The following is a 23,314-nucleotide window of genomic DNA, read 5'->3' on the forward strand; positions in this document are numbered from 1 at the left end:
TGCTGCCGAATGCTATAAGCTATATATAAGTTGTTATCCATTTGAAAGCTTAAATGTCGCGCAATTGGATTTACGCGCACACTTTAGGCTATTTTTGAATTTGCTGACTTTTGCAGTTTTGTATTTTGAGCTTGGCGAAGACTTTTCGATAACGATACCAGCGAAAGCACTTGGAGATGGGAGTAGCTCGATTACTCGTAATCTTCTCTGTATCGATAATCGGTATATTGACTGAGCGCCAAAATGAAATCAAAGTTTAAGCAATATATTATAATTAAGTAGAAACACCATAAACCGAAGGAAACTCTTTCGGAAAGCCCTACAGATGATTGACACTTATGGGTCAGTATAATAGTCAATTGAAAGCACTGTCACACTTTAAGATAAACTTTATTCACATAAAAATAAATAATTGTTACATTTCAACATTTTCTTCTGCCAATTGCCGCACCATAAAATCGTCTTGGCCTCCGTCGAAACTCCAACTGGGGTTGTCTCCTTGCCCTTCCTGGTCGGGGCTTTAATTTTGCTTAGTTCTTAGTCTTAACTTTTAAAATAGAATGAATATTTACAAAGATGTTGGACGTAAAACTTAATTCAACAACCGGATGGGAAGCGTGGCGGTGGACATCTGGCTCTGGGGTAAGGAAACAGGTCCGGGTACGGGACTGGAAACGGAGGTGCATATTGCTGGAGGTACATTTTTGTTTTGGGCCCTGTGGGGTGCTTCGGGTGGTGGTGGTGGTGCTGGGGCTGGATTGGTGGTGCAAGTGCTCAAAAGGCGCCATTGTAGTGCAGATTTTGTGATGCGAACTGTGGTATCCCATGGTTGAGAGCTAAAACTTTACTGATTACTTTCAATTCATCAAGATTTCTTAAGCTGCTAAATTGACTAAGATGATTGCTCGTTTCTCTACTCTTGAAGTGTGCATTACCTGGACTAATGTTGGATGTTGCATCGCCACCCTGTGGCTGCTGCTGCTGCTGCTGGATGAGCTGCTGCTGCAGATATTGCTGAGCATTTTGCTGGAGTTGATTGCTCAGCTGTGGCGTCAGATGCTGCCGATAAAAGTTCTGATTCTCCAGACTGGGATTCGAGTTGGACTGCTGCTGCTGCTGGCTGACGATGGTGGTGGCAAAGGAGTTGCTCGGCTGGATCTCCACATTGGAATTCAGACCAAAGTTGCCCACTCCCGACTCCTGGCGAAACTGTCTTCCCCTGTGCTGCTGCTGCTGCTGTTGCTGCTGGAACAGGGCGCTGCTCACGTAGCTGGGAAGCAGCAACTGCTGCTGCTGCTGTTGTTGCTGCTGCTGTTGGGGCTGTTGGAATTGCTTGAAGCTGTGCTGGGGCAGTGCCTGCTGATGCGACGCCTCCGCGGGGGCAAAGTTGAACTGATTCGAGGTCTGCACCTGCCCATTGTTATTGATGGAATTTTCATTCGATTTCTGCAATGATTGCTGCAAGTTTTGGAAAATCTGTTGCACTGCATTCGCGGGGGCGGGGGCGGGGGCGTGCACCGGCTGCTTCTGGTAGTTAATTTGGCCATTGCCGTTGTTCAGGGCAAATTTATGAGCCGAAACGGCATCGCGGAGCGGCAATTGCTGCTCAATTGGATATGTGGGATAAATAAGAGTCTTGGTATGGGTGCTGGGTATAAATTCCACCGAAGGTCTTATGGAGTAACCCACGGCAGGTGGTTGCAGCGTCTGAATGGCCTCCAACGAACCATGTTGATGCTGCTGTTGCTGCTGCTGTTTGCTGCTGCTGCTGCTGTTGCTGCTGCTGCTGTTGCGGTTGCAATGTGCTGGATTGAGCAATTGGTGAGCCCTGGAAGCGACTCTGGCTCTGGCTCTGCTCCTCCAGCAGCTTCAACTGGCGCAAGATCAGCGCCTGCTGCTGCTGTGCCTGCACCTTCAGCTGGTAGATCTGCTGCTCCAGGGCACGCTGTCGCTCAATCAAGTAATTGTTGACGCTGGGCGGTGCCGCCAGATCGCTGAGGGGCTCCTGCTGCAAAGAGTCTCAAGAATTAGTCTTACATTTTCCTGCTGCTGGGTAACCCACCTTGACATAGTTAGCGGTGGAGCTGGCCAGGAACGCGGGCGTTGTGGAGAAACCATTGCTGGGACTCGTGCTCGTGCTGACCTGCGTTGTGGTGCTGCTGCTGCTGCCTGTGGGTGGGTACTGTGTGGGCAGCGGAATGGTCGGTGGCTCCGTCTCCAGCACATTCAGCTTGGTGATGGTGGGTCCAATGTGTGGATGATGCTGCTGCTGCTGCGGATAGTTGGATCTGTGTGCCCCCGACAGCAGGGGACGAAACTTCTGCGCAGTTCCCCGCTCATCGAGATCCACGGTGAAGGCCGTGACGAGTGGCGCTTCCTGGATGCGAATGTCCTGCTTGTCCACCAGCTCAATGTTCTCCCCATCCTCGTTGTGCGTGGGTCTTGGTGTCGTTGTGGTCGTTGTCGTTGTGGTGGTTGTGGTGGGACGACGCCGTGTGGTGCGTGGCCGAGGCGTCGTGGAGGTTGTGCTCGTCGTGGGGGTGGTGGTTGCCTCAGTGGTGGTTGTCCCCTTCCGCACATTGCTAATCTCGAACTTGATCTCTTGGCTGCCATCGTGGGAGATCTCGTTGCTGCTCACGGACCCAGAGCTCGAGCCAGAGTCCACGCTGCGTGTCAGTTGGCGATTCGCGGGACCCGCCGCCTCCACGGACTTTGGCTCGATGGAGAGGGCGCTCTGCTTCCTCAGTGCCGTCGTCTTCTTCCACAGCTTGGAGCGATCGATGAAGGAGGAGAGCAGCTGCTCCTGGGCATTCCGCTCGTCGAAGGTGGCCGTGTAGAACTGCACGGTGGGCACCACAGCCTCCGGCTCCGCCTCCGACTCCACTTCCGCCTTGTTGGTGCTCTCCTCGAGTATCTCGTCCTTTTCCCGTGGCGATGGCAGTGTGGTGGCCTCATTCCTGGCCAGCGTCGTTCTCGATCCGCTACTTCGGGGACTCTGCTCCCCGCTCTCCGTCACGCCAGCTGCCGAGGCGGCCGCCTCCTCCTGCTCCAGCTTGTCGATGGCCCGCAGCAGCGCCTGGCGCACGGAGTAGTCCAACTTCTGGATGGCCTCGCGCGGAATGATCTCATTGCTCTCGGTGCTGGCGCTCTCCTCCTGCTCCCCGCCGGCGCTGGCCAACTGGAGCGTGAGAGCGGCCAGCAAGAGCAGCACCAGAAGCGCCCAAGGCAGGCTGCTGTTGAAATGTCTCTGGAAATGGAAGAATGCAAAGAAGAGAACCATTAGCATGGGACTCCAATGATTTAATGGCTTGTCTTCAAATTTAATAACTCAATAAAGGTTTGAGGCCTAATCGCTGGGGCTTTCCGTCTTAGTTTTTAGGCCTCATTTGATTTGATGGTTCGCTGGAGCCACCTTGGGGCTGGGGTTACCTTGGTCTAATTGTCTGTGACATTACACGGCACTGACGCTTAATTTTTGGTTGCCCAAAGACTTGCAATCTCTTCAGGGATTCTTTCATACATGAAATTTCGAAATTCTGCCTCGGGTGAGTTTTCTTTGCACTTCAAAGCGAATTCACTTGTTCAACATGCTCGAAAAATGCATGAAGTTGAGTGCCATGCTGACCCTTTGGCTTTACCAAATCGCAAGTGGGTAATCTTTCCGGCATTTGCACAGACACAGGCAGAGGCACAATCATAACGCATTATAATCATGGCTGGCCAGCACAGAGTTTGCCCACTCATTGCCGGGAGACGGAGGATTGGATCTGTGTGGGATCTGTGGTTTTGGGGGAGCGACTAACTGAATGACTGACTGACTGCGTTGGGGTTTGGTTTGGTTTGGGGTTTTGCACAATTTCCCATTTTCAACAGCTTGACGATTGATTTCTTGCTGTGGCTGTGGCTGTGGCTGGCCGAAACATTTTGCAAATTGGCTGGCAACGCTTGTTTGGACCTGGCCGAAAGTTTAGGCTAATTGTTGCATCAACAAAGCACTGCAGTGCCGTGAAAGCAAAACCTATCCGACCACCTGTCGTTGGTGCTTTAGTCTGAGGCTGAGGCTGAGGCTGAGGCTAATGCCGACTGTGGTGCCGAGTTTGAACTCGTTTCGGGTTTCGCTTTGTGGGTGCCCCTGCCCGAGATCCGGCAGTCACGTTGTTGCCACTTGGCACTTTGCATTTCTTCCAAATTTTTGTGGTTGTCTGCTTGGAAATTATTTAATCAGCGCAACAGCAGCAGTTGAAATCGAAAAAGGATTCGATCGATGTTGCATAAACAATTGTTGGGAGAAATTTCACTTCTGCCGCACTCTTGGCAACAAAAAATATGAAAAATCATTGTACAGCATGAATAATTAATCTTCTGGCAGTGATTAAATCTTTCAACACTCCACACAGACAGCAACCCTTTGACTTTGGCCCGAAACTTTCCAATAGCCGCAGGCATCTGCCTGACTCTCCTTTGACGGTCCATCAGTATAATATTGAACATGACTTGACTCATTTGCTGCGGCAAGTGCGAGGCGGAAAAACAACCCATTAGTTTTCCACCATCTAAATGGGAAGAGCTCGTGTCGAAGAGCTCTTGGAGAGGATGGAGGAGCAAATGTCTTCCGCCCCTGCCAAGGCCAGAGTTCAAGTTCTGCCAAAGGGCAAAGCATTATGGCTGCAGCTTGACTGCCCAAAACCCACTCATCGCTCATCGATGGGAAATAAGTTTTCGCTGGCAGTCAGTCGTTGCTTTTGCTGCCTTTTTTCTTTCTTTTTTGGCTTGGCTTTGGCCACAAAATCAATAGCGTGGCTGTCTGCTTTGTTGCTCATTTGCGTCAATTTCACCATGGAAATCATCATCACGGGCATTAAGACAGTCTCAGGCGGACAGTCAGTCGGGTTCGACGCATGGTCCATGCCTGTCAGTCCGTCAAGTCTCTGGGGATATTGGCGTTAGGCTAATCAAGTTGCCGGCTCTCTTTGTTGAGGAGAGCAGCACACACCTCTGCATGGTAATCGTAGGAAGAAAAAATCAAAATAAAATTGTAATCATCATAAATTGTAATGGTCAGGCGAAGGCGAAGGCAAAGGCAGTTGGAAATCTCCTCCTTCGCCTCCACACACAATTGCATGCATCAGGAATTTCCATTTCCATTTCCACTTCTTTCATGCCGTTGTAGGGGGTGGGGAGGGTGTGCTGGAGTACATATTTCCCCGCCATGTTTGCCACTTGAAAACACGAATGTTTCATGCCACTTTTGCGGAAGTGCTTAATGCTAAATATTTGCTCGAATTGTGTGGAAAATTCCCCAAAACGTTTCATTGATGTTTGTGGAAATATATTTTAGAAGGTCTTGGGATATTTTAAGCCACGATTTAGTGTGGGATTAATGTTTGTCAGTGATATTTTGATTAGAAATCGTTGAGGTTTCACTTATTAAAAGGGTGTTAAAAAGGTGTACCCAATGCTTATGCTTTATGTGGCCAACAATCAGATAATTATTTTGTAATTATGCAACATACTTGTTCCCACTTTGTGAACAATTCTTTAGATACTTGCCGCGCTAATTAATGCACCGCAAAATTACAAAATACAAATAGAAAAGTTCACGGATCATCAGGTAATGATCAACCCAATTCCACTCGCTCGCCGCAAATTTCCGTTTTGATTTGCCGAAGGAATGGGCTACAAGTATTCGCATGGTAAATACACATTTAACAAGCAAGTCAAATGCCAGAAGGCATCACCGTAAAACTCCTTTAATTATACATAATTATATTAGTGGCCGCTGAGTTCCGCAAAAGCCGCAGGCCGCAAAACACGCGGCAAAAAAAAAGAGTGTAAAAAATGTTTCAACCATCGGGCAACGTCAATAAATTAGCAATAACTCAATGGATAATGGCCCGAAGGTGTCTATATTATTTATTTGCTATTGTATTTGCGGTGTGTGGTGTGTGCGGTGTGCGGTGTGTGCGGTGTGTGGGTTGAAAGTGTTTTCTAAGCTTAAGCAAATCTCACCCGAGGTCCGAAACTGGAGAAGAGAAGCGGCATAATTGCATAAGCGCCACTGACCAGACCGACTGGGAGGGGGTAGGACAGGGGCAACTGGTTACTGGGTAACCCAGTTCCACTCGAACAACACAAAAAGATGGTACATCATATTCGTATGCCAGTAATGCGAGCTGTCAGCTCGTGTGTGGAGGAGGGAGAGCTGCACGAGTGCGAGTACTCCTCTCCTCTCCTCTCCTCTCCTATTTATGGGTCTCTGTGTTATTGTGTGATTAAATTCACGCTCCGCCTCAGACATTTCACATTTCACATTCTGCAGATGCATTTTGCATTTTGCATTGCCCAAGGCCTGCGGTTGCCAATGCCTGTGGCATCCACCAGACACGCATTATTAAGCAGCTGCGGGATGTGATAAGACCCGAATATGAAAACCAGCCCGAAAGTTGTCTTTCTGGCTCTGAGTCTGACTCTGACTCTGGATGGGTATGGGGAATGGGATGTAACAGCTTCACCGCATAACGTAATCCATTCCATTCCACTCCCAGCCCCAGCCCCGTGCCATCCGCCAATTGGCGAGTTGGTGCAAATTGCCGTTTACGAGTGTTGCCTCTATGTGGGCCAGCATAAATATTAATGCTGTTAAAATGATGTTGTAATCGTGTCATAAAAATCACCAGCATAAATTGCAATCAAAAGATACGAGTTACATATATAAATTTTTCAATAAAAAGTCACTGAATGATGCTTTATGGTTTCTTGGCTTAGGTTTGTGCACGCCCAAAATAAACGATGAATGAGGGTAACCTGTGGGACAGTCTTACCACTAGTAATAATCCCACTTTAACCCCCAACGTTTATACACAAAAATCTGATCGAACTGACAGCTAACAAACCCCACAGATCATGCTCATATCGATCATTTCATTACCACTTTACCCTAACCAATGATGGGATTTTCTTGTCCGCTGTTTCCCAATAAATTTGTTACAGTATTTTATGGGCTTTTAACTGCCTTTGTGGCTACCAAGCTTTGTTGTCCACGGGCCCATAAAAAACCTCTGTAATTGCGTGTGTGGGCCCTGAAGATCGCAGCAGCAGCAGCAGCCGCATCTCTATGGGACGCACCTTTCTAGAGCGGACAGCAAGTCCCGTCCCGAGCATTTGCATAATTTCACACTCGACTCTCCTCTGCTCTATGTCGAGGCTGTCGCGCCCTGGCCAGAGGCATCTACTGGCATTGTTTTGGCCAAGATATTAACCTAATCTTTGGTGATCGGAGCGCGAGGAGGCTGTTTTGACATGGAAGTGAGCTTTTGATTGGCATTGATTGGGCCCCTGGATGTTGACCAATAACGAGATATTCGTTTGGCATTCGCTTGATATTCGTTTGATATTCGTATCGCTATAAGCGAGTTGATATCTTTTGAAAATTCATTGCTGTTTACAATACGATTAGGGTCCATTTTGCAGACTGTTATTTGCATATTTATGTGCATTTAATTGGGCTTTGGTTTCGCAGCAATCTATGCCCTGTGAACCACACCGAAGACAATAGACTTTTGGCTTATTTTTAGTGTTGATTGGGCAGAGGTCAGACTCGGTCGCTGGTTCCATTGATGAACCGATCGATGATAAGCATTCAAAGTTCAAGCTGAGGCCTGAGTTTTGATTGTTACCCGGCATCAAATTCAATTTGCCAGGCCGATGCTATGCATAATAGCAATAATAATGATATGATGCGGCTGTCTATTACAAACGGGTTTCCATGATGGCTCTTTTTTCGCCACGCCAAACTCTCGCTGACATTGGCAGCTACCCAAAACCCATCTCCAATCCTCCAGTGAAAATCCAAATCCAATGGCTCTGCTCTGCGCTGATTGACCAACGCTTTCTGCTAGCTGGCAGCAGTGTCTTTTATTTATCCACGCCGCATTTCATAATAAAAATAAGACAAAATTACCAATGTGCGCATATTACAATAAATTTCCGAAACACACTCTTCACTCTTGTAAGGTTTTTCCATCTGACAATCATTTCTGTGTGTGCATTTGTTTGTTTGTTTTCTTTTGGCGTTGGCTTGAATCTTTTTTGTGTTTTTTTGCGGGCGCGTTCGCGTAATGTCTGCCTGCCCATTGTTTGCCGATCTGAGTTGGAAATATCTTCTTTTTCTCTGCCTTTTCTTTTGCTTTTGCTTTTTGTTTTGCTCTTTTTTTGCTCGTACTCGTACATCTAATGGCGCATTGAGACAAAAATGCAATGTCAATGGCATCATTGCGCCGTGTACTCGGTAATTTCAGTTTCACTTTTATCGATGCCCGAGCATCTAGTCTTTGAGGAAGACTTGCCCCCTTGCCCCTTACAAAGTTACTTCAACGATGAGGCCGTGGCTGGATAGGCAGCCAAAGATGAGTCTGAAGATGAGGCTGCTGCACCATCGCCTGGTGTCCATTTGAAGTGGTAAATGGCAAATGTTTTTATACGCAGCTTCAATGCTTTGTTTAGATACTTATTATAGTTACACATTATTGTGTAAATCGCTTACATTGTGTGTGCCTGTGTCGCTTGCCACTTGCCAGTTGGAGAGCTGCTGTTGACCTTTCGACAGCTGGAGTAAAAGTGAGACACTTACAAAACAAAAGACTTGAGCAACGAACGCCAGGCGGGTGCTAAACTCCTCCTAAAAGCATTGCATGACCACAATTATCCAGAGCACCTGCCTCTGCACAATCGCGCCTCTCAGCAAGTGTCAAGCGAAATTATGGGATATATTTATATGGCAAGGAGGAAGGTCTCAGGTGTCGCTGATTTATGTGCCGAGGGTTTCTCCTACCCATCCTGCACCATCGTCTATCATATGTTAAATCGTTATTTTGACAATTGCGCCATTTCGTGCAGAGTCTGTGCTTTAGATAGAGATCTCCCGGCACGATATGTGAGTACGTTGTACACGCTCTGGGCTCTCGGATCTTGGATCTTGCTCGATGTGCGGGCGTTTCTTTACTTTTGTTTGAACTTTATTTATATTATTATTCGCTGAATTCATGAATTAAATTTGTTGTGAATGAAGCACCGCGATCGTGCGCGAGTGTGCGGCACTTTTACTTTTTGTTGCCTTACAAACACCAAGCTCTGGATCTAAGACAATGGCCAGGGGTTCAATAAATGCGATAAGCAAATCAAGTATCATGCTCTGTGATCGATGACTGTGAAAATTGTGGCCTGCGGGCACTTGAGAAAACACTAATTGAAATTCGGTGCGAGATTGGAAACTCTGTACAATTATTTATGCCAAAAATATGAACACTGGAGAGTGTTTGCCTGAGGCTAAAGGCTCCTCCTTGATATATGAAATATTATAGAAAACATCTGCGCTCCCAAAGCACTGCCTTTTGTTAGACAACATCATAAAAACGCAGAAACATTTTCCCTTTTTTTCCCCCCATTGAGTGTTTTGTGGTAATGAAATTCGAAAAACCATCCTTCAGTCAATGGCCGCGACACCTCCTCCCTTGACACTCGGTGGAGGCCAGCACTGTATGATTTATGACCCGATGGCTAATTTTGGGCTGGTGAAATCTTCAGCCAGCAATTGGCAAGGAAGCTGCAGAGCTTCTTTTTTTTTGGCCAAGGCAAACAAGTAAATGCGAAAAAAATAAGGAGAGAGAGAGAGAGAGAGAGGGAAAGGTAACGCGGCATAATCAATTTTAAGCATTGTCAAACTGCAATTATGCAATGGTGAAAAGTGAAATTTTATTGCATGTCAACAACGGCAGACATCTGCACATATCTTGCGTTCGGGGACGTCTTCGCTGATGACTTGCTAGCTGGGATGGGTCTGGGACTGGGATGGGACCCCATACAGGTATTGGCACTGGCTCTGGCTCTGGCTCTGGCTCTGCCTCTATCTCAGGGTCCAGTCGAAGGCTGAGGCAAACTCTCAACTTTGGCTGGCGAACAGGTCGCTTGTCGATTTGAATTTGGCCATAAACTGTAGATTGCATAAGCTGAAATCGGATATGCTTGGGGTGTGGGCTTGGTCGCCGTTCAGCTCGCTTTTGGTACAACTTTTTGGTGGGGTTTGCATACGGGTCAGAAGAAACATAAATCCTGTAAGTGGCTCGATTGGGCAATCGCTTGCTGGTGTGCCAACTAATTGAGTTGAGCCAGCGACAAGGCTGTGATTGTAGGAAGTCCTATTATGTGTATGCCCAGATACCATTCACATTTATGGCCACTTTAAGGTCCACCAGTCAAAGCGTTATATGTCGCTTTTAACGGTGTTAATCAGCCTCAATCGTTAAGTGGTTTTAACTAACTTCTTTTGACTCTTTTTGAGTGATTAACGGTCGTAAAACAACTCCATCGGTAGCTGGCATACGCATCTGCGATCTCTGAATGCGAATGCGTCTCATATGTCGCTAATTAAATTGTTTTATTGGGTCTCGGGTTGTGTCCAGCACCGAAATGGAATCATTAAATGGCATTAAAAACCCATTACACAAATGACTCGGCAAATGACTTTCAATCGTTTGGTTTTGCCAAATAAAACCAGCCAGCCACAAATACTCCATCCATCCATTCATGATTGGGTTGTGTGATTGATGGACGTCGATCGGAACTCCCACACGGAATCAATGTGCCACAGATGGGCGTGGAAAAACAGCTGGATATTTCACCTTTTACTAATTGAAGTAATTTAATTAGCAGAAAAGGAGAAACTTTTTCTGTGTGGGGGATTTTTGCATATCGCAGATGCGAGAAAAGACAAATTGTTTTGGGGTTTCTTTCTTTTTAGCACCTTTTTATTATAGATACTACGACTGTCTGACAGAATAATTGACTCTAATAGTATGAGGATTGATTTAGATTTAGAAATTTGATTAGAACTATTACATTTATTGATTGCAAAGACATTTAATGATGCCTTAACATTTGTTCTTTAAAGGATTTCTACGCCATTTATTATTTTACATTACTTTCCAGCTACTCACCACCTTCATTATGTCTCCGTATCTAAGTGGGATATATCCAATAATATAGCGACGTAATCCAAATCGAATGAGGACCGCTCCACCGCACTCTCTCTTGCTCTCACTCTCTCTCTGGCTCTCTCCCCGACGATACACAAAGGTCTTTTTGCACGCAATCAAATAGTAATATTCGTTGATTCGGATCGAAACAGAAACCGACCCTAATCAAATGCGAATTAGTGGCCAACGTTTCCTTTGCTGTGGGTTTATTGTGCGGGGTTTATATTTATTTGATTATTTTACAGCTTATCTGCCGCTGGCTGTTTGTCTTTCTGTTTGTCTTTTTTGGGTATCTGGCTGGCCCTTTCTCGTTGCACTTTATTTTCGTTTAATTGCCAAATTTCGAATCGTTATTTTCAAATTAGCGAACAGTTCACACCAGCACCAGCACCAGCCCCATACGATCGATCGATGGAGGCAAATGAAGCGAATTTTCACGGCTTAAAGTTATTTTCTCTGAGGGTTTTGTTTTTTTTCGGGCTCTGAGTCGACTGGCCGCTGAACACAAACCAAACCGTCTGAATGCTCGCTGCAGACTGAAGCTCGGAGCGTGTCGTGGTTTCCTGGCCAAAGACAAAAGCCAGGCCTGAAGATGCTGCCGCTGCCGCTGCCGCTGCTGTTGCTGCTGCTGCTGACTCTGCAGCATGTTGCTGGCCGGCTCTTGGCTTACGGGCCTAATGAATGAAAGCTTGCCCCATTACGGCCCTCTCTTGTTGGCTGGTTGGCTGGTTGGTTGGTGGGCTTGAACTTGGCTTGCCAATTCACTGGCGCCCAACACCTTTAGCCCAACATCCATTATGATGCAACGCGATTCTGCCGCGTTTACAGCCTGTGGCTTAATTAAATGTTATCTATATTTATACACTCTTTTTGTTTCTTCTGCCTGTCCATACACCCATTTTATGCGTGTCTCGTTTTGATGGCCAGACTTTCCTTTTCGTTTTACGACATTATCCAACAGCCAACATCCAACAGCCTCTGCGGTGCCATCTTCGCTGGTCAAGCAACCCGTTTCGGCCAAATCCTTGCCCACAGCCATCGCTTAATGAGCCAACGGTGCCACACAGACAGCAAGTGCCCCACACACGTGCCGCAGATCAGAGTTGGACTTCCGCGTGGCCTCGAGGCTCTGCATTTTCGGGGCTATGCGCGGTACAAATTTCTCTCAAATTAGCGCCAGTTTTGCATGTAAAATTCACTCATTGCTGCAGACGCATTTTCTATATTCGATTTCCGCTTTTTCCGCCACCATTTCCGCTCAGCTCGAATCTTTGCTAAACTTTGCCACTTGTAATTGTTTAATTTCAGTGTTTTTGTTGTTGTTTGTTGTCTTACGTGGCTAAGCACTTGCTTTAATGTGGATTTTGATGAAGCCATAACCGTCGAGGAAAATATTACACAGAAAATGGCGCGGAATATGTGGAATTTAATTGAATGAAATCTGCACACAAGGAAGCCTCCGAAATGGCTTTTAATCGTGTGCCAAATGGTACCAAATTTGATGCATAATTTCTCATAATTATAAAATACATTTGGACACTTGTTTCAGGAGTGACTTGAGTCTCCGTGGTTACCGTGTTTATTATCTCAGCTTAAGATGCTTGTCAAAAAATGTAACAAAGTCTGCCATTTATGGTAAATGTCAGACAACTAAGGGTTAGCTTTGTTGGGGGAGGGCACGGCAAACACTTATCCACTGTCAATGTGAATCTTGCAGCCAGTGAAAAGCATTTGCGGCTGCTGCTTCACGACAAGTTTTCCACATGCCAAAAGGAGAAGCGCAGGCAGAGGCACATCTTTTAGCGGCATATTATTTGCCAAATGTTTTGTAAAAGACCAACAGCGAGTAAAGGAGAAACAAACCCAAAAAAAGCACCAAACATCGAACTGGCAATACACGGAGACACGTCGTCCCAAAACCAGCTTTCTTCGTCGTGACTTTTGATATTTGAAATGAGATGCTGTGAGACGCCTCGACGCCATTCCATGCCAATGCCTGTTGAGCATTTGAACCCGTTTGCACCCTTTTCCATCTGCTCCATGCTCCCATGCTCCCATCTGCATGGCCACATGCGTTTTCCTTTGACTGCAAAACGAAACTTTACAAAAAAGTGTTCAATTTTGTCGATTTTTTGCTGTTACTTTTATTGCTGAACAAATTTTGATTGTGGCGAGAACGGCAGCTGCAGCCACCTGGAGGCCGAACGTGATGATCTGGAGGCAAATTGAAAATGCATGTTGCCAGTTGGAGCCTGGACCTGTCTGTACGAGTAGCTCCCAGCGGTGGGTAGGGAGGGGCAGCTATGTGAACTGATTTCCTAATGAAGTTTTGCGGTTTACCAAATTTGCCGCTGATACAAGTTGGATCATCGCTGAGGGGAGACAGCGCTGCTGTCAGAGCTGTCATAACTTTGACCTTTCCCCTTTGGTTTGGCAACTTTTGACCTTACTGCCGGCAGTTTGAACAACCTCATTTAATTCGATTCGCCACGCCCCGTTCCTACTACTGTTCCACCACATAATAAAGTCATCCAAACGATAATCGGCGGGGCTTAAGGTGAAGCTCCATTGTGACATGTGTGGCGGGACTCTCCACTATTCCCTTTGCCAACTATTCAACCAACAACTCAGCCACTCATCCAGTCATTTATGATTAGTGGTAGCAAATGAAATCATAAAGAGCAAAAAAGAGCAACGAGTCGAGTAGTCTTTTGGTGTTCCATACAATAAATAGGACAAACATGGAAAACAATCGAGAAATTTGTTTGTTAATAAATTTGTATAAATTGTAGAAATTCGATATAAGACAAAGGCCTTTGTGCCACATGAAATACACATGTCAATGAGGGTCGCAGCAATAATTTAAAATGCAAATACTGAATCAAACTCAACAGCACAAATATTCATGGATTGTCGTTTAAGGTGTGAAATATGAACGCAGCAGAGCAGCTCACAGAGATTTGCCAACGCATTTTGGTAGTTCATTTGCATCCACTATGGGTTTGGTTTTGGGTTTGGGATTGAGTCTCTGGTTACATTTTGTCGTGGCCATGTCAGTTCCGGATTAGCCGAAATGGGTTTTTAAGTAAGCCGAATCAATCATTGAACAACCGCTTAATTGTCCAACGATCTGTGGAGCTACACCCACATGGCATATCGAACCTTTTCCCTTGCTACTGGCTGAACTCTTGAACTCTCCTTCTGTGCCATTGGCCCATTGTCAGGGCAATTTGTTTTCTACACCGGTAAAACCTTTGATTGCAACCCAAACGCCAGAGAAACCATGAAATTAATTGAAGAATTGATTTTGATTGATATGTGTCGGGATATTGTGTGTTTTGTGGTATGTGAAAAGTGAAATCTTGGGAACCAATAAGTAAAGAGAAATTTGATCGATCCATTGATTCTTAACAGCAGAGTTCAGAATTGCTGCATAAATCCAACAAGTTGTGTAACTAATAAACCAATAATCAATCTAGTTGGGTAATCAGCAATCATTTCCCAGCTCATTTATTACCTCGTAGATAATATTCAGATCAAATTTATACATTTATGCGATCAACTCCAATTTCAGGGCAGAAAAGAGCCACATTTGATACGCTGCGAGATGACGTCCGGCTCATAAACAACAAAATGCCAGGCAATATCAATCAATTATGTCGAATTCAAGTTTATCTGCACAGCCACAACCCATCCTTAGCCTCGTGTGTGTCTTTTGCTAACATCCAAGAGACTAGTGACGAAAGTATATTCAATGATGCCAAAAATGGCCAAAAAACTGTCTTTAAACGGCATACCTTGAGCACATCTTGCAAAGTTCTAGCTTGGTTTTTTTTGGGTTAAAAAGAGCTTCAAATGTTGCTCCAACATATGCCAAAAGCAATATTTCTTTGATCCTAATACTAAAGATAATTCGAACTGCTCTCGTAAATCCACAAACCATCATCATCATATGTAGCTTCCATCACCAGCGTTTCCTCTTGAGATCCCCAGTGATGATATAACCGAGCGGAGAGGGAAGCTTCGCTTAAGTTTCGAGACATCTAGCAAAATCATAAATCTTGTGAATATTTTTGTGGTGGGGTCGGGCATCACTTCTGCGCACTTTGCTTTACATATCAGAAATGCAGATGGAAAATACAACAAAAATCAACATGTATCGCCTTAAGCCTTTTCGAGTGATTAACATTTTGTTGACCCAACAAATTGTAGGTGGTGACCCAAATGTTGGGGGGAGGACAGCGACGTGACAGCGCGAACGCCCACTGCGTCTGACTGGTGCGTGTGAAAACGGATTGGCCAAATTAACAAAAAAAACTTAGGCAGTTGTTTCTACTTTGGTTATACTCGAAATCTTTTTGGCCTAACTGATCTTTTGTTATGCTGATTGCTCGTAATTTGTCAAACGGTTTGGCCTGAAGGTTGCAGAGGCTTATGGATCAGCCGGCGACATGACAGTTGGCTTTCAACAGACATTTGTGTATGATTTTCTTTTGGGAGACATCACGCTCTCGACCTCCACAAACACTGATACCAAATGAGTTACTACCAGCGATAAGTCATGCTTTAGTTACTACGCGGGAATGCTCAATCATTATTATGGATGGTCCGGCTTAGTGTTTAGACAGTAGAGGGGCGTTCTCATAGATCACAGGCGAGCACAGCAATTTGATCTGTAATCTTCCGCTGAAGTATTTACTTCGTTTTCAAGGATTCATTGCATACAAATTTATATTCTGAAGACTACATGCCTATACACAATAAACACAATTCAATAGCATTAGCTTAACCTAAGCAAAAAACAATAAAATGGTTTCCCTACAAAGTTTTCTCAGCCGGTTGGTGGGACTGCCACCAATCGCTGACGTATTCCCGCAGGCTGGACAGGGCGAGAACGGCATGCACGTCGAGCTGCTGCTCCTTGGCCAGCCAGTCGCAGTATTCCGAGCGCGGACACGCCGCGGAGCCACCAAAGTTTTTAACATAGCGGATGCCGGGCAGCTGATCGGGCCAGTGCCGGGCCACACATTCGAGTAGCACATCCAGCTCTTCCGCGGACATCAGGCAATGGTTGCCATCCACCGAAGACGTTTTCCAGAGCACGTTCAGCAGTCGCGCGAGGCTGGGCACAGAGATGCGCGGCGAGAGCCGTGGCAGCAGTTGCAGGACCAGCGAATGCACACGTGACTGAATGATGTCATAGTTGGGCAGCTCGGAGCGGGAGGCTGCCGCGGCATACCACAGATTGTTCAGGATGCTGATGATGCCCTCGATGACATCGAACTGATGGAACTCCGTGTGACAGATGACGCCGACGAGCCACGAGTAGATGCCCACATGCTCCAGCATGATCTTGACGGCGCCGGGTATCTTCGCGCAGGTGGAGAGCACCGATAGGAGCAGCAGTCTGGTCTCCAGCGTGCCCAGTTCGCACGTGTAGAAGGTGAGCAGCACCTTGAACGTGTTCGTTGAGACCAACTGGAAGAGATCGGCGCTGCTCTTGATGCCGCACCGGAGCAGCTCCACCATGAAGTTGCGGTACTGATGGTGCTCCGGCTCATGCGAGTAGAAGAACACGTTAAAGTCGGGTATGGTCTGGAAATTGAAGCTCTGCTTCAGTCTCAGGTACAGCATCAGGCGCTTATAGAGCAAATGCGTCGGCTCCGTGCTCAGGTTGAAGCTGTGGGCGATGAAGAGGGCCGGTATCAGCGGCACTCGCGGTGTGCCTCCATGCGTGCCTCTCTGGGCGAGCCACGAGGTGCGCAGCTCGTTCAGTCCCGCCTGGATGTTGTCGTAGGCCTGCGACCACAGCGGACGCTCGTAGAACTTCGAGAGCTCGAAGTGGGTGCGATAGCGTTGCTGGCAACTGGCTGCAGCCAGTCGCATGTCCTTGTCCAGCGAGGAGAGGGCACAGAAGCTGACTGCCAGCAGGCCGTTCTGGACGGGCCAGCGGGCCCACACCACAGAGCCGGGAGCGAAACAGTGCATCATCAGGGGCAGCAGGAAGGCCGGGTCGTAGCAGGACTCGTAAATCTCCTCCCGTTTGGGGCAGAGACGTCGCACTTCCTGCGGGAAGTCGTGGCAGCCCTGCTCGACCAATTTCTCCAGAGGATTGTCGCCGAATCTTTGGGACTTCTTCGAGGGATTCAGGAACTCAACTTCGGGCAGCTGCTGGCTGGCATGCAGACTCCTCCAGATGGGAAAATTCTCCATGGTGTACACGCTCGTCTCGCGCACAATCAGGGCCAGGACCTGGGCCACATTTGTCTCCTGCTGCTGCAGCTTTGCCCGCTCATCCTCGTCTGCGGCTCTCAGGGCATAATGCGCCACCGCGCTCTCGCCCCATATGAACGGTCTGAACTTCTCCAGGCCCACGTCATGACGCTCGTAATGCTCCAGCAGGGCCAAAGCGTAGCGATCGGCGGCCGAGAGCTTGGCATGGTAGGCTCCAAGGATCACGGGAACGTGCGACGCCTGCAATGCTGTGGGTCCCTTCCTCGCCAGCGTCTCCATGAGCTGCAGGAGATGTGTCTTCGTGTCGCTGGCAGCACCCAGAAGATGATCGAAGCAGCAGGAATGTGTGCAGATCATGTCGTAGAGCAGAGCTGGCGTGGGATCCTCTCCCTCTGCCGCTTCCGGCGTGTAGTCGCCATAGAGACGATCGCACAGGAAGGCCAACAGCTTGAGGATGAGTGCATTTGTCTGATCCTGCTGCGGCTGCTGGTCCTCCCCGAGATGCAGAGCCAACTTCAAGCAACTCTTGCAGAAGTTGAGCCATTGCGGGGCATTCACCAGGCGACTCCAATTGAGCTGTAGATCCTCGCTGTGCTGGCTATTCTGCCACCACTCGTAGCAGTTCCAGGTAATCTGCTCCAGTTTGCCCATTTCCAGGGCCTGCTTCTTCAGATCTAGAGCCAGCATCTGGACGTTCAGGTTCACATAGTTGACAAAGACGCTGCCCTTCTGCTTGCCATCCTTGGCTGCGGCGAAGGCCTGCCAGTAGATCTCGCGCAGCACACGAATCTGGAAGAGCTCCACAGAGTCGAGCTTCAGCTGCTTCTGACAGTAATCGAGGCACTCGGACTTGGGCATGCATTGGGCAATGAGCTGGGCACTGGCCTCCGCGTGCTCCCGATAGATGAGGGCCGCCTTCTGCGGCTTCTCGATGCTCTTCATGAATCCGTTCTTGTACGTCTGGTAGCAGCGCTGAAGCAGAGCCTGCGGCAGTTGATAGTTCTTCGATAGAGCAATGTCCAGCAGTGGGTAGACAAGTTCCTTTTGCTCCAAGTTCTCTGGCAGCAGTTCCACAAACGTCGCGGAGAGTCTGGGCTGGCGTTCGAGCAGCAGACTGGCCAATCTTATGGCCGATTTGCTTATCTTTCGCGTGGAAGTGAAGAAGCAGGCGAAGAAGCTGCTGTCGCACTCAACGAGATGGTGATGGAAGTTTACCAGGAACTGAAGAATAGCCGCCTCCAGGGGCTCCAGCTGCTGTTCGCTAAGCTCACAAAAATCGCCGTAGTAGCCCAGTAATCTCCTGAGCGACTCCCGGCAGTCAATGGGCTCCTTTAGCTGGCACAGTCGGTTCAGCAGCAGCAACAGCAGCTCGAAGTAGTGATTCGGTTTGTTGTTGGCTATGTAATCCTTGGCCTGCAGCTTGGACGTGAGCAAGTCCAACATCTGAGAGCAGCCGCTGGCATTCACCTCGAACGTATCGACCAGTGCCACACACTCGCTGAGCTGCTGATGCTCCTCCGGCTGCTGCTGCGGCTGCTCCACGGCAGAGTCCAAAGCAATCTCCAGGGCTTTGACCAACTGCAGGCGATACTTGGCTGTGAAGCTGTCGAATCGTGGCAGACTGCGGCAATGCTCGGTCAAGCGGCGCAGGAAGATGATGTAGTTCAATCGATTCTCGCTGGTCTCGCTCAGTATCTGGGTGGGATGCAGCGGTCCCAGACGACTGTTGTAGATGTAGTGGAGCAGATGATGAGTGTGGGTCTCTGGCTTCTGCTGATCATCCTCCTGTTGTATCTCCTCCGTGCCAGCATCCACTTGGCTGGCGATTTGCACGAATTTGATAAGATAATCGGCCGTTTGCTCCGTTTGGGACTTGGTCAGACGCTGCCTGGACATGGACTGGATGAAGACGAACAGCAGATCTTGGACATAGATCATGTTGCGGCGCGGATTGCTCAGGCTGAAGTGCAACGACATCGACTGTCCCTCCTCCAGTTTCAGCTCAAAGTTCTTCTCATCCTCTGGCTTGAAGGTGAGCTGAAAGCCCTGCGGTTCCTCGGCGGTTAGTACCCTTCGGAGTTCCTTCAGAAGCGGCCATTTCTGGGCAATGGCAGCAGGAAGTTTCTTGGGTTTCTCCTCCTCGCTGTCGCTGCCTGACAGCCAGCTCTTCATGTAGTCATGATGCTTCTCCAAGTGTCCATCGTACAGCTGCAGCACCTGCTCCGGCTGGCTGTGGTAGTGGAAGAGCATGACAAACACCTGCTCCACATAGGCATCGTACGGCGCCTCAATATCCACGCCCTGCAGCAGCAGCGGCATCATCTTGCTGAGCATGAGGACCTCCACATACGACTGCACTGTCTGGCCGGCCTTGATTTGGGCAAACAGTTTGCGTAAGTTCTCGCTGCTAATGGCTTCGGTTGCAGCCGCATCCAGTTCCGGCAGCTTGATCTTGCGCCAGTCGAGGCACAGAATGGTCAGCAGAATGCTCACGACGTTCTCCACAGTCTCAGCATCGAAGCCAATGAGCGACTCCAGCCAGATGTTGATCTCATTGCTGCAGGAGTCAAACAGTCCCGTGTTGAGGAAGAGGCGATTCAAGATGTTGCCAGCCTCTGCCTTAATGGCCACATCCTCCAGCATGTAGGCCTTGATGAACGAGCGAAAGACCTTTCCAAAGAGCTTCTCCTGGGGATTCAGCGACATCGGGAAGAGCAGCAAGATCGTCTTGATTGACTTCAGTTCCAGTTCCACTTTAACGAGCTCTTGGGGCTGATCCACGGCATCGAAGTCGGTCTCGTACAGCGGCCGCAAAACCTCCAGATAATCGAGAATTTTACTTGTTTTGTTCACAAATGCTCGATTCTCCTTGCACATGAGCAGCACCAGATCCAGGGTGATGGACAGGCACTCCAGGACATTCACTTCCGGCTGATTCTGCTGCTTGATGGCCAGATAAAGGGAGTACAGGATCGACTCGATGGTGGGAAAGTGCACCAGCAGATGGTTCAGCAGATCAAATTTGAATTTTCGCATCGAGTTTCCTGCCTTCTTCGACTGCTCCCTGACGGCAATGGCACCCACATAGTTGCTGTACTGCTTCATCATGGCGAGTAGCAATCGCAGCACGGCCAGACGCAGCTTGAAGTCCTGATTGTTCAGCATATTCTTGCCGGTAATGTGGAGTAGCCCCTCGATGGGCAGACACAGCTCCTTGATCCAAAAACCGAGATCGGTCAGCGTCATCTTGTTGAATGCGGTCGACAGGGAGCTGGGTGGCACTGCATCTATGATCTGGGCCAGAAAGAGTGCCACCTGGGGTACGTCGTTCATCGACACCCTTGCGGGGCTCATCAGGCAGGAGAAGTTTCGCACCGTATTGCGTCCTAGATCGGGACACGCTGTCAGTGTCTTGATGACCAGCTCCGTTTTGCGAGGATTGTTGTAGGGTCTGTAGAGAGAGCCAAGCACCTTGCCCTGCAGCTTGTTCTGCTTCTGGCGGTAGTGGGTCATGGCGTCGAAGCAGATGCCATGCTTGCGGGAGGTGAGCAAGAGCAGGAGCAGCTCGTGGACAGCAGCGGAAACCGATTCGGCTTCCTGTTCGTTGGGCGTTCCCTTCGATTGCTTCTTGCCGAAGAGAGCTGGCAGGCCGTTTGGGCCCTCCCAGTCGTAGAGGCGACGCAGGGACTTGCAGCACTCCAGATCAAAGACCAGCACCTTTTTCGTCTTTTGTATGTCGGGGTTTTCCAGCACATATTGCCTGAGTGCATTCAGCACCACGCACACTGTGACATGGTCGTCATAGACCAGTCCTTTGGCCAGCACTCCAATCAACTGACCCCGATCCAGAATGTTCCTTATGAGCAAGGAATTGCCCTCGACCAGAAAGGCCAAAATAAAGTGAATGTACGCCTTGCGGACAGTCTCCTCGTTCTGGTAGTCGTTCTTGGCGTGTGACAACATCTGATGCATGACGCTCACATTCGAGAGGATGTCATAGGAGTTTAGAACCTGGCGTCCCAGCTGCGGCTCCACGCACACAATCGCCGTGAGCAGCTTGAGCGCGTTGCGGCGATGGCTTGGCCGCGACGACTGCAGCAAGTTCTCCAGCACGCCGCCATGGGCTTTCAGGAAGTAGCGACAGCCATGGGCCGCAGACTCGATGTGACCCTTCTGATTACTGAGTATTTCCATTACGATGCGATGCATGGCTTCGGTGAGGTAGTCCACATGCAAAATGTTACTCTTGTCGATGCGATCAAAGGCCTCGGCCAGCTCCAAGGGCTTGCCTCGCTTCTCAATGTACTTGGCCACGATCCTGGGACGCGTGTGGCACATGAATAGGAAATGCCGCAGTTCTGGGTGGACAAAATATAGGGTTTAATATGTCCAGCTAGCAGAGTGGCTTTGTCAACTCACCAGTTATGAAGCTGTTGCTTCGGAGTTTTGTGCGGAAATTCATCATTTTGAAGTCATTGGGAAAATTTGGTGTATTCTCCTCCGGCTCAAAGCCAGAGTCGGGGCTTATCTCTGCCTCATCCAGAGCATGGTTAGTGTCACCGCCTCCCTCTGGAACCACTTTCTTTGGGTGCCTTTCCTTGCGTTTCTTTTTCTCTGGTGATGGAGGGCCAACAGCCATTTGCACCTGTTGCTCCTCTTCTGCAGCAGCTACATCATCAGATGTTTCTACCTCATTTACCTCTTCCTTGGTAGACTCTTCTGCAGTGTCGTTTAGTTTGTTTGCCTTATCCTTCTCTTTGGCGAGTCGGAATTCTTTGAAATCTTTTTCGGCACCGCTACCTCGCTGGCGTCGAGCTGCTGCTCCTCGTTCGTCGCTTCATGTTTCCTCTTTCGCTGATTCGGTTGTATGGCCATTTTGACAATGTGTTGACAATACGCTGATCATAAATTCCGGCAATATGCAGCAACGTTTCCTCCAATAAAATTAATAAAATTAAGAATTGTTTAAGAAATTTTGCACGGCGCGGCTACACGTGCTGAATTAGTGAGACCCACAGATATACCAAAATATATCATTTCAGTACCAAAATATACCGAAAATAGACAGAAAATATACCAATGAAATTCATATTCCTCGAATTTGGTATTCGGCTTATTATTAACAGGTAGTTAACACTCTCAGTGCTGAACACATAATTTTATGCGAATGAAAAACTTGTACTCCACAAGAAAGACTAGTTTTCATAACTATCTTTGTTGCGTACAAACACGGATGAAACTAAAAAGATCAAACGAAAATTACAATAAAAATAAGCTAGATGGCGCTGCAAATATTAAAGATTTCCATATAAAGACGCCAGATGACGCCTCGGTTCTATTTCAAAATGTTTTTTTTCTAATATTCTTTAGTTCAGAATTAAGTTAGTTTTGAGAAAACAAATAATCTATTTAAAGTACAAATACAGTTGGTCCTTAAAACTGAGCGCTATAGCAAGAGTCGCATGCCGCATGGGCATGACTCATGCGAACGTTTTTCCCATTTGGCAGTTTCAACTTTTTCCTTCTACGTAATCGATTCCATTTTATTGAGTTGAAAATTGGCTAGCTAGTCATCCTCCAGAGCTGCATTCGTAACGCCAATGGGTCCTCCTCCTCCTCTTGCTGGGGCAGATGTGGTGGGCACAGGGAACTCCGGCAGCGTGGAACGCTGCTTGCCCGCTGCCGGGGGAACTGGAGGTAAATCCACAGATTTACTTGTGGCTGTCAATGTTTTTCAGTTAGACCTCGTTGTTTATGTTTAATCCGGTGCAGATAAGTGTTTATAACTTACCCAAACAACAACCCATTATTCTTCTCAGTGCTATCCCCTGTCGAGCGTGCAAATTTGTTGAAAGTTCTTTGAGCACTGAGCACTAAATCAGGCAAAAATCAAATCGGCGGCCAATTGACTCGGTATGGGTACACCTAACGTGCAAACGATTCATGGCTTATTGATAAGCGGTACTTTTATTTTTATTTTCCTTTTGTTTAAAATGTAAAGTGGGTTATTTATGACCGTGGGTACGGCAGCTATCAGCTTGTAGGTCCGT

The 23,314-nt window shown here is 47.9% G+C and overlaps 3 protein-coding genes across 3 annotated transcripts; all 3 read right to left on the reverse strand.

The window, feature by feature from the left end:
• Positions 1–371: 371 nt before the first annotated feature.
• Positions 372–11,553, reverse strand: LOC117896303 (putative mediator of RNA polymerase II transcription subunit 12). Its single transcript, XM_034804525.1, is given in 5 exon segments — positions 372–836; positions 936–1,759; positions 1,761–2,008; positions 2,063–3,247; positions 10,992–11,553. Coding segments are annotated over 5 exon segments (2,328 nt in total). The 5' UTR covers positions 11,001–11,553; the 3' UTR covers positions 372–774.
• Positions 11,554–15,732: 4,179 nt separating this feature from the next.
• On the reverse strand, positions 15,733–22,267 carry LOC117896413. The gene is given in 3 exon segments (XM_034804729.1): positions 15,733–21,622; positions 21,684–22,019; positions 22,022–22,267. Coding segments are annotated over 3 exon segments (6,228 nt in total). The 5' UTR covers positions 22,140–22,267; the 3' UTR covers positions 15,733–15,848.
• A 518-nt stretch (positions 22,268–22,785) lies between these two features.
• LOC117896610 lies at positions 22,786–23,199 on the reverse strand. The gene is made up of 2 exons (XM_034805043.1): positions 23,056–23,199; positions 22,786–22,985 (listed from the first exon to the last, which is right to left on the reverse strand). Exons 1-2 carry the CDS (start codon positions 23,069–23,071, stop codon positions 22,831–22,833), a joined length of 171 nt encoding a protein of 56 aa, XP_034660934.1. The 5' UTR covers positions 23,072–23,199; the 3' UTR covers positions 22,786–22,830.
• Between the last annotated feature and the right edge of the window lie 115 nt (positions 23,200–23,314).

The sequence above is a fragment of the Drosophila subobscura genome, chromosome O, assembly GCF_008121235.1.
Source record: "Drosophila subobscura isolate 14011-0131.10 chromosome O, UCBerk_Dsub_1.0, whole genome shotgun sequence".
In the NCBI taxonomy this organism is placed as follows: Eukaryota; Metazoa; Arthropoda; class Insecta; order Diptera; family Drosophilidae; genus Drosophila; species Drosophila subobscura.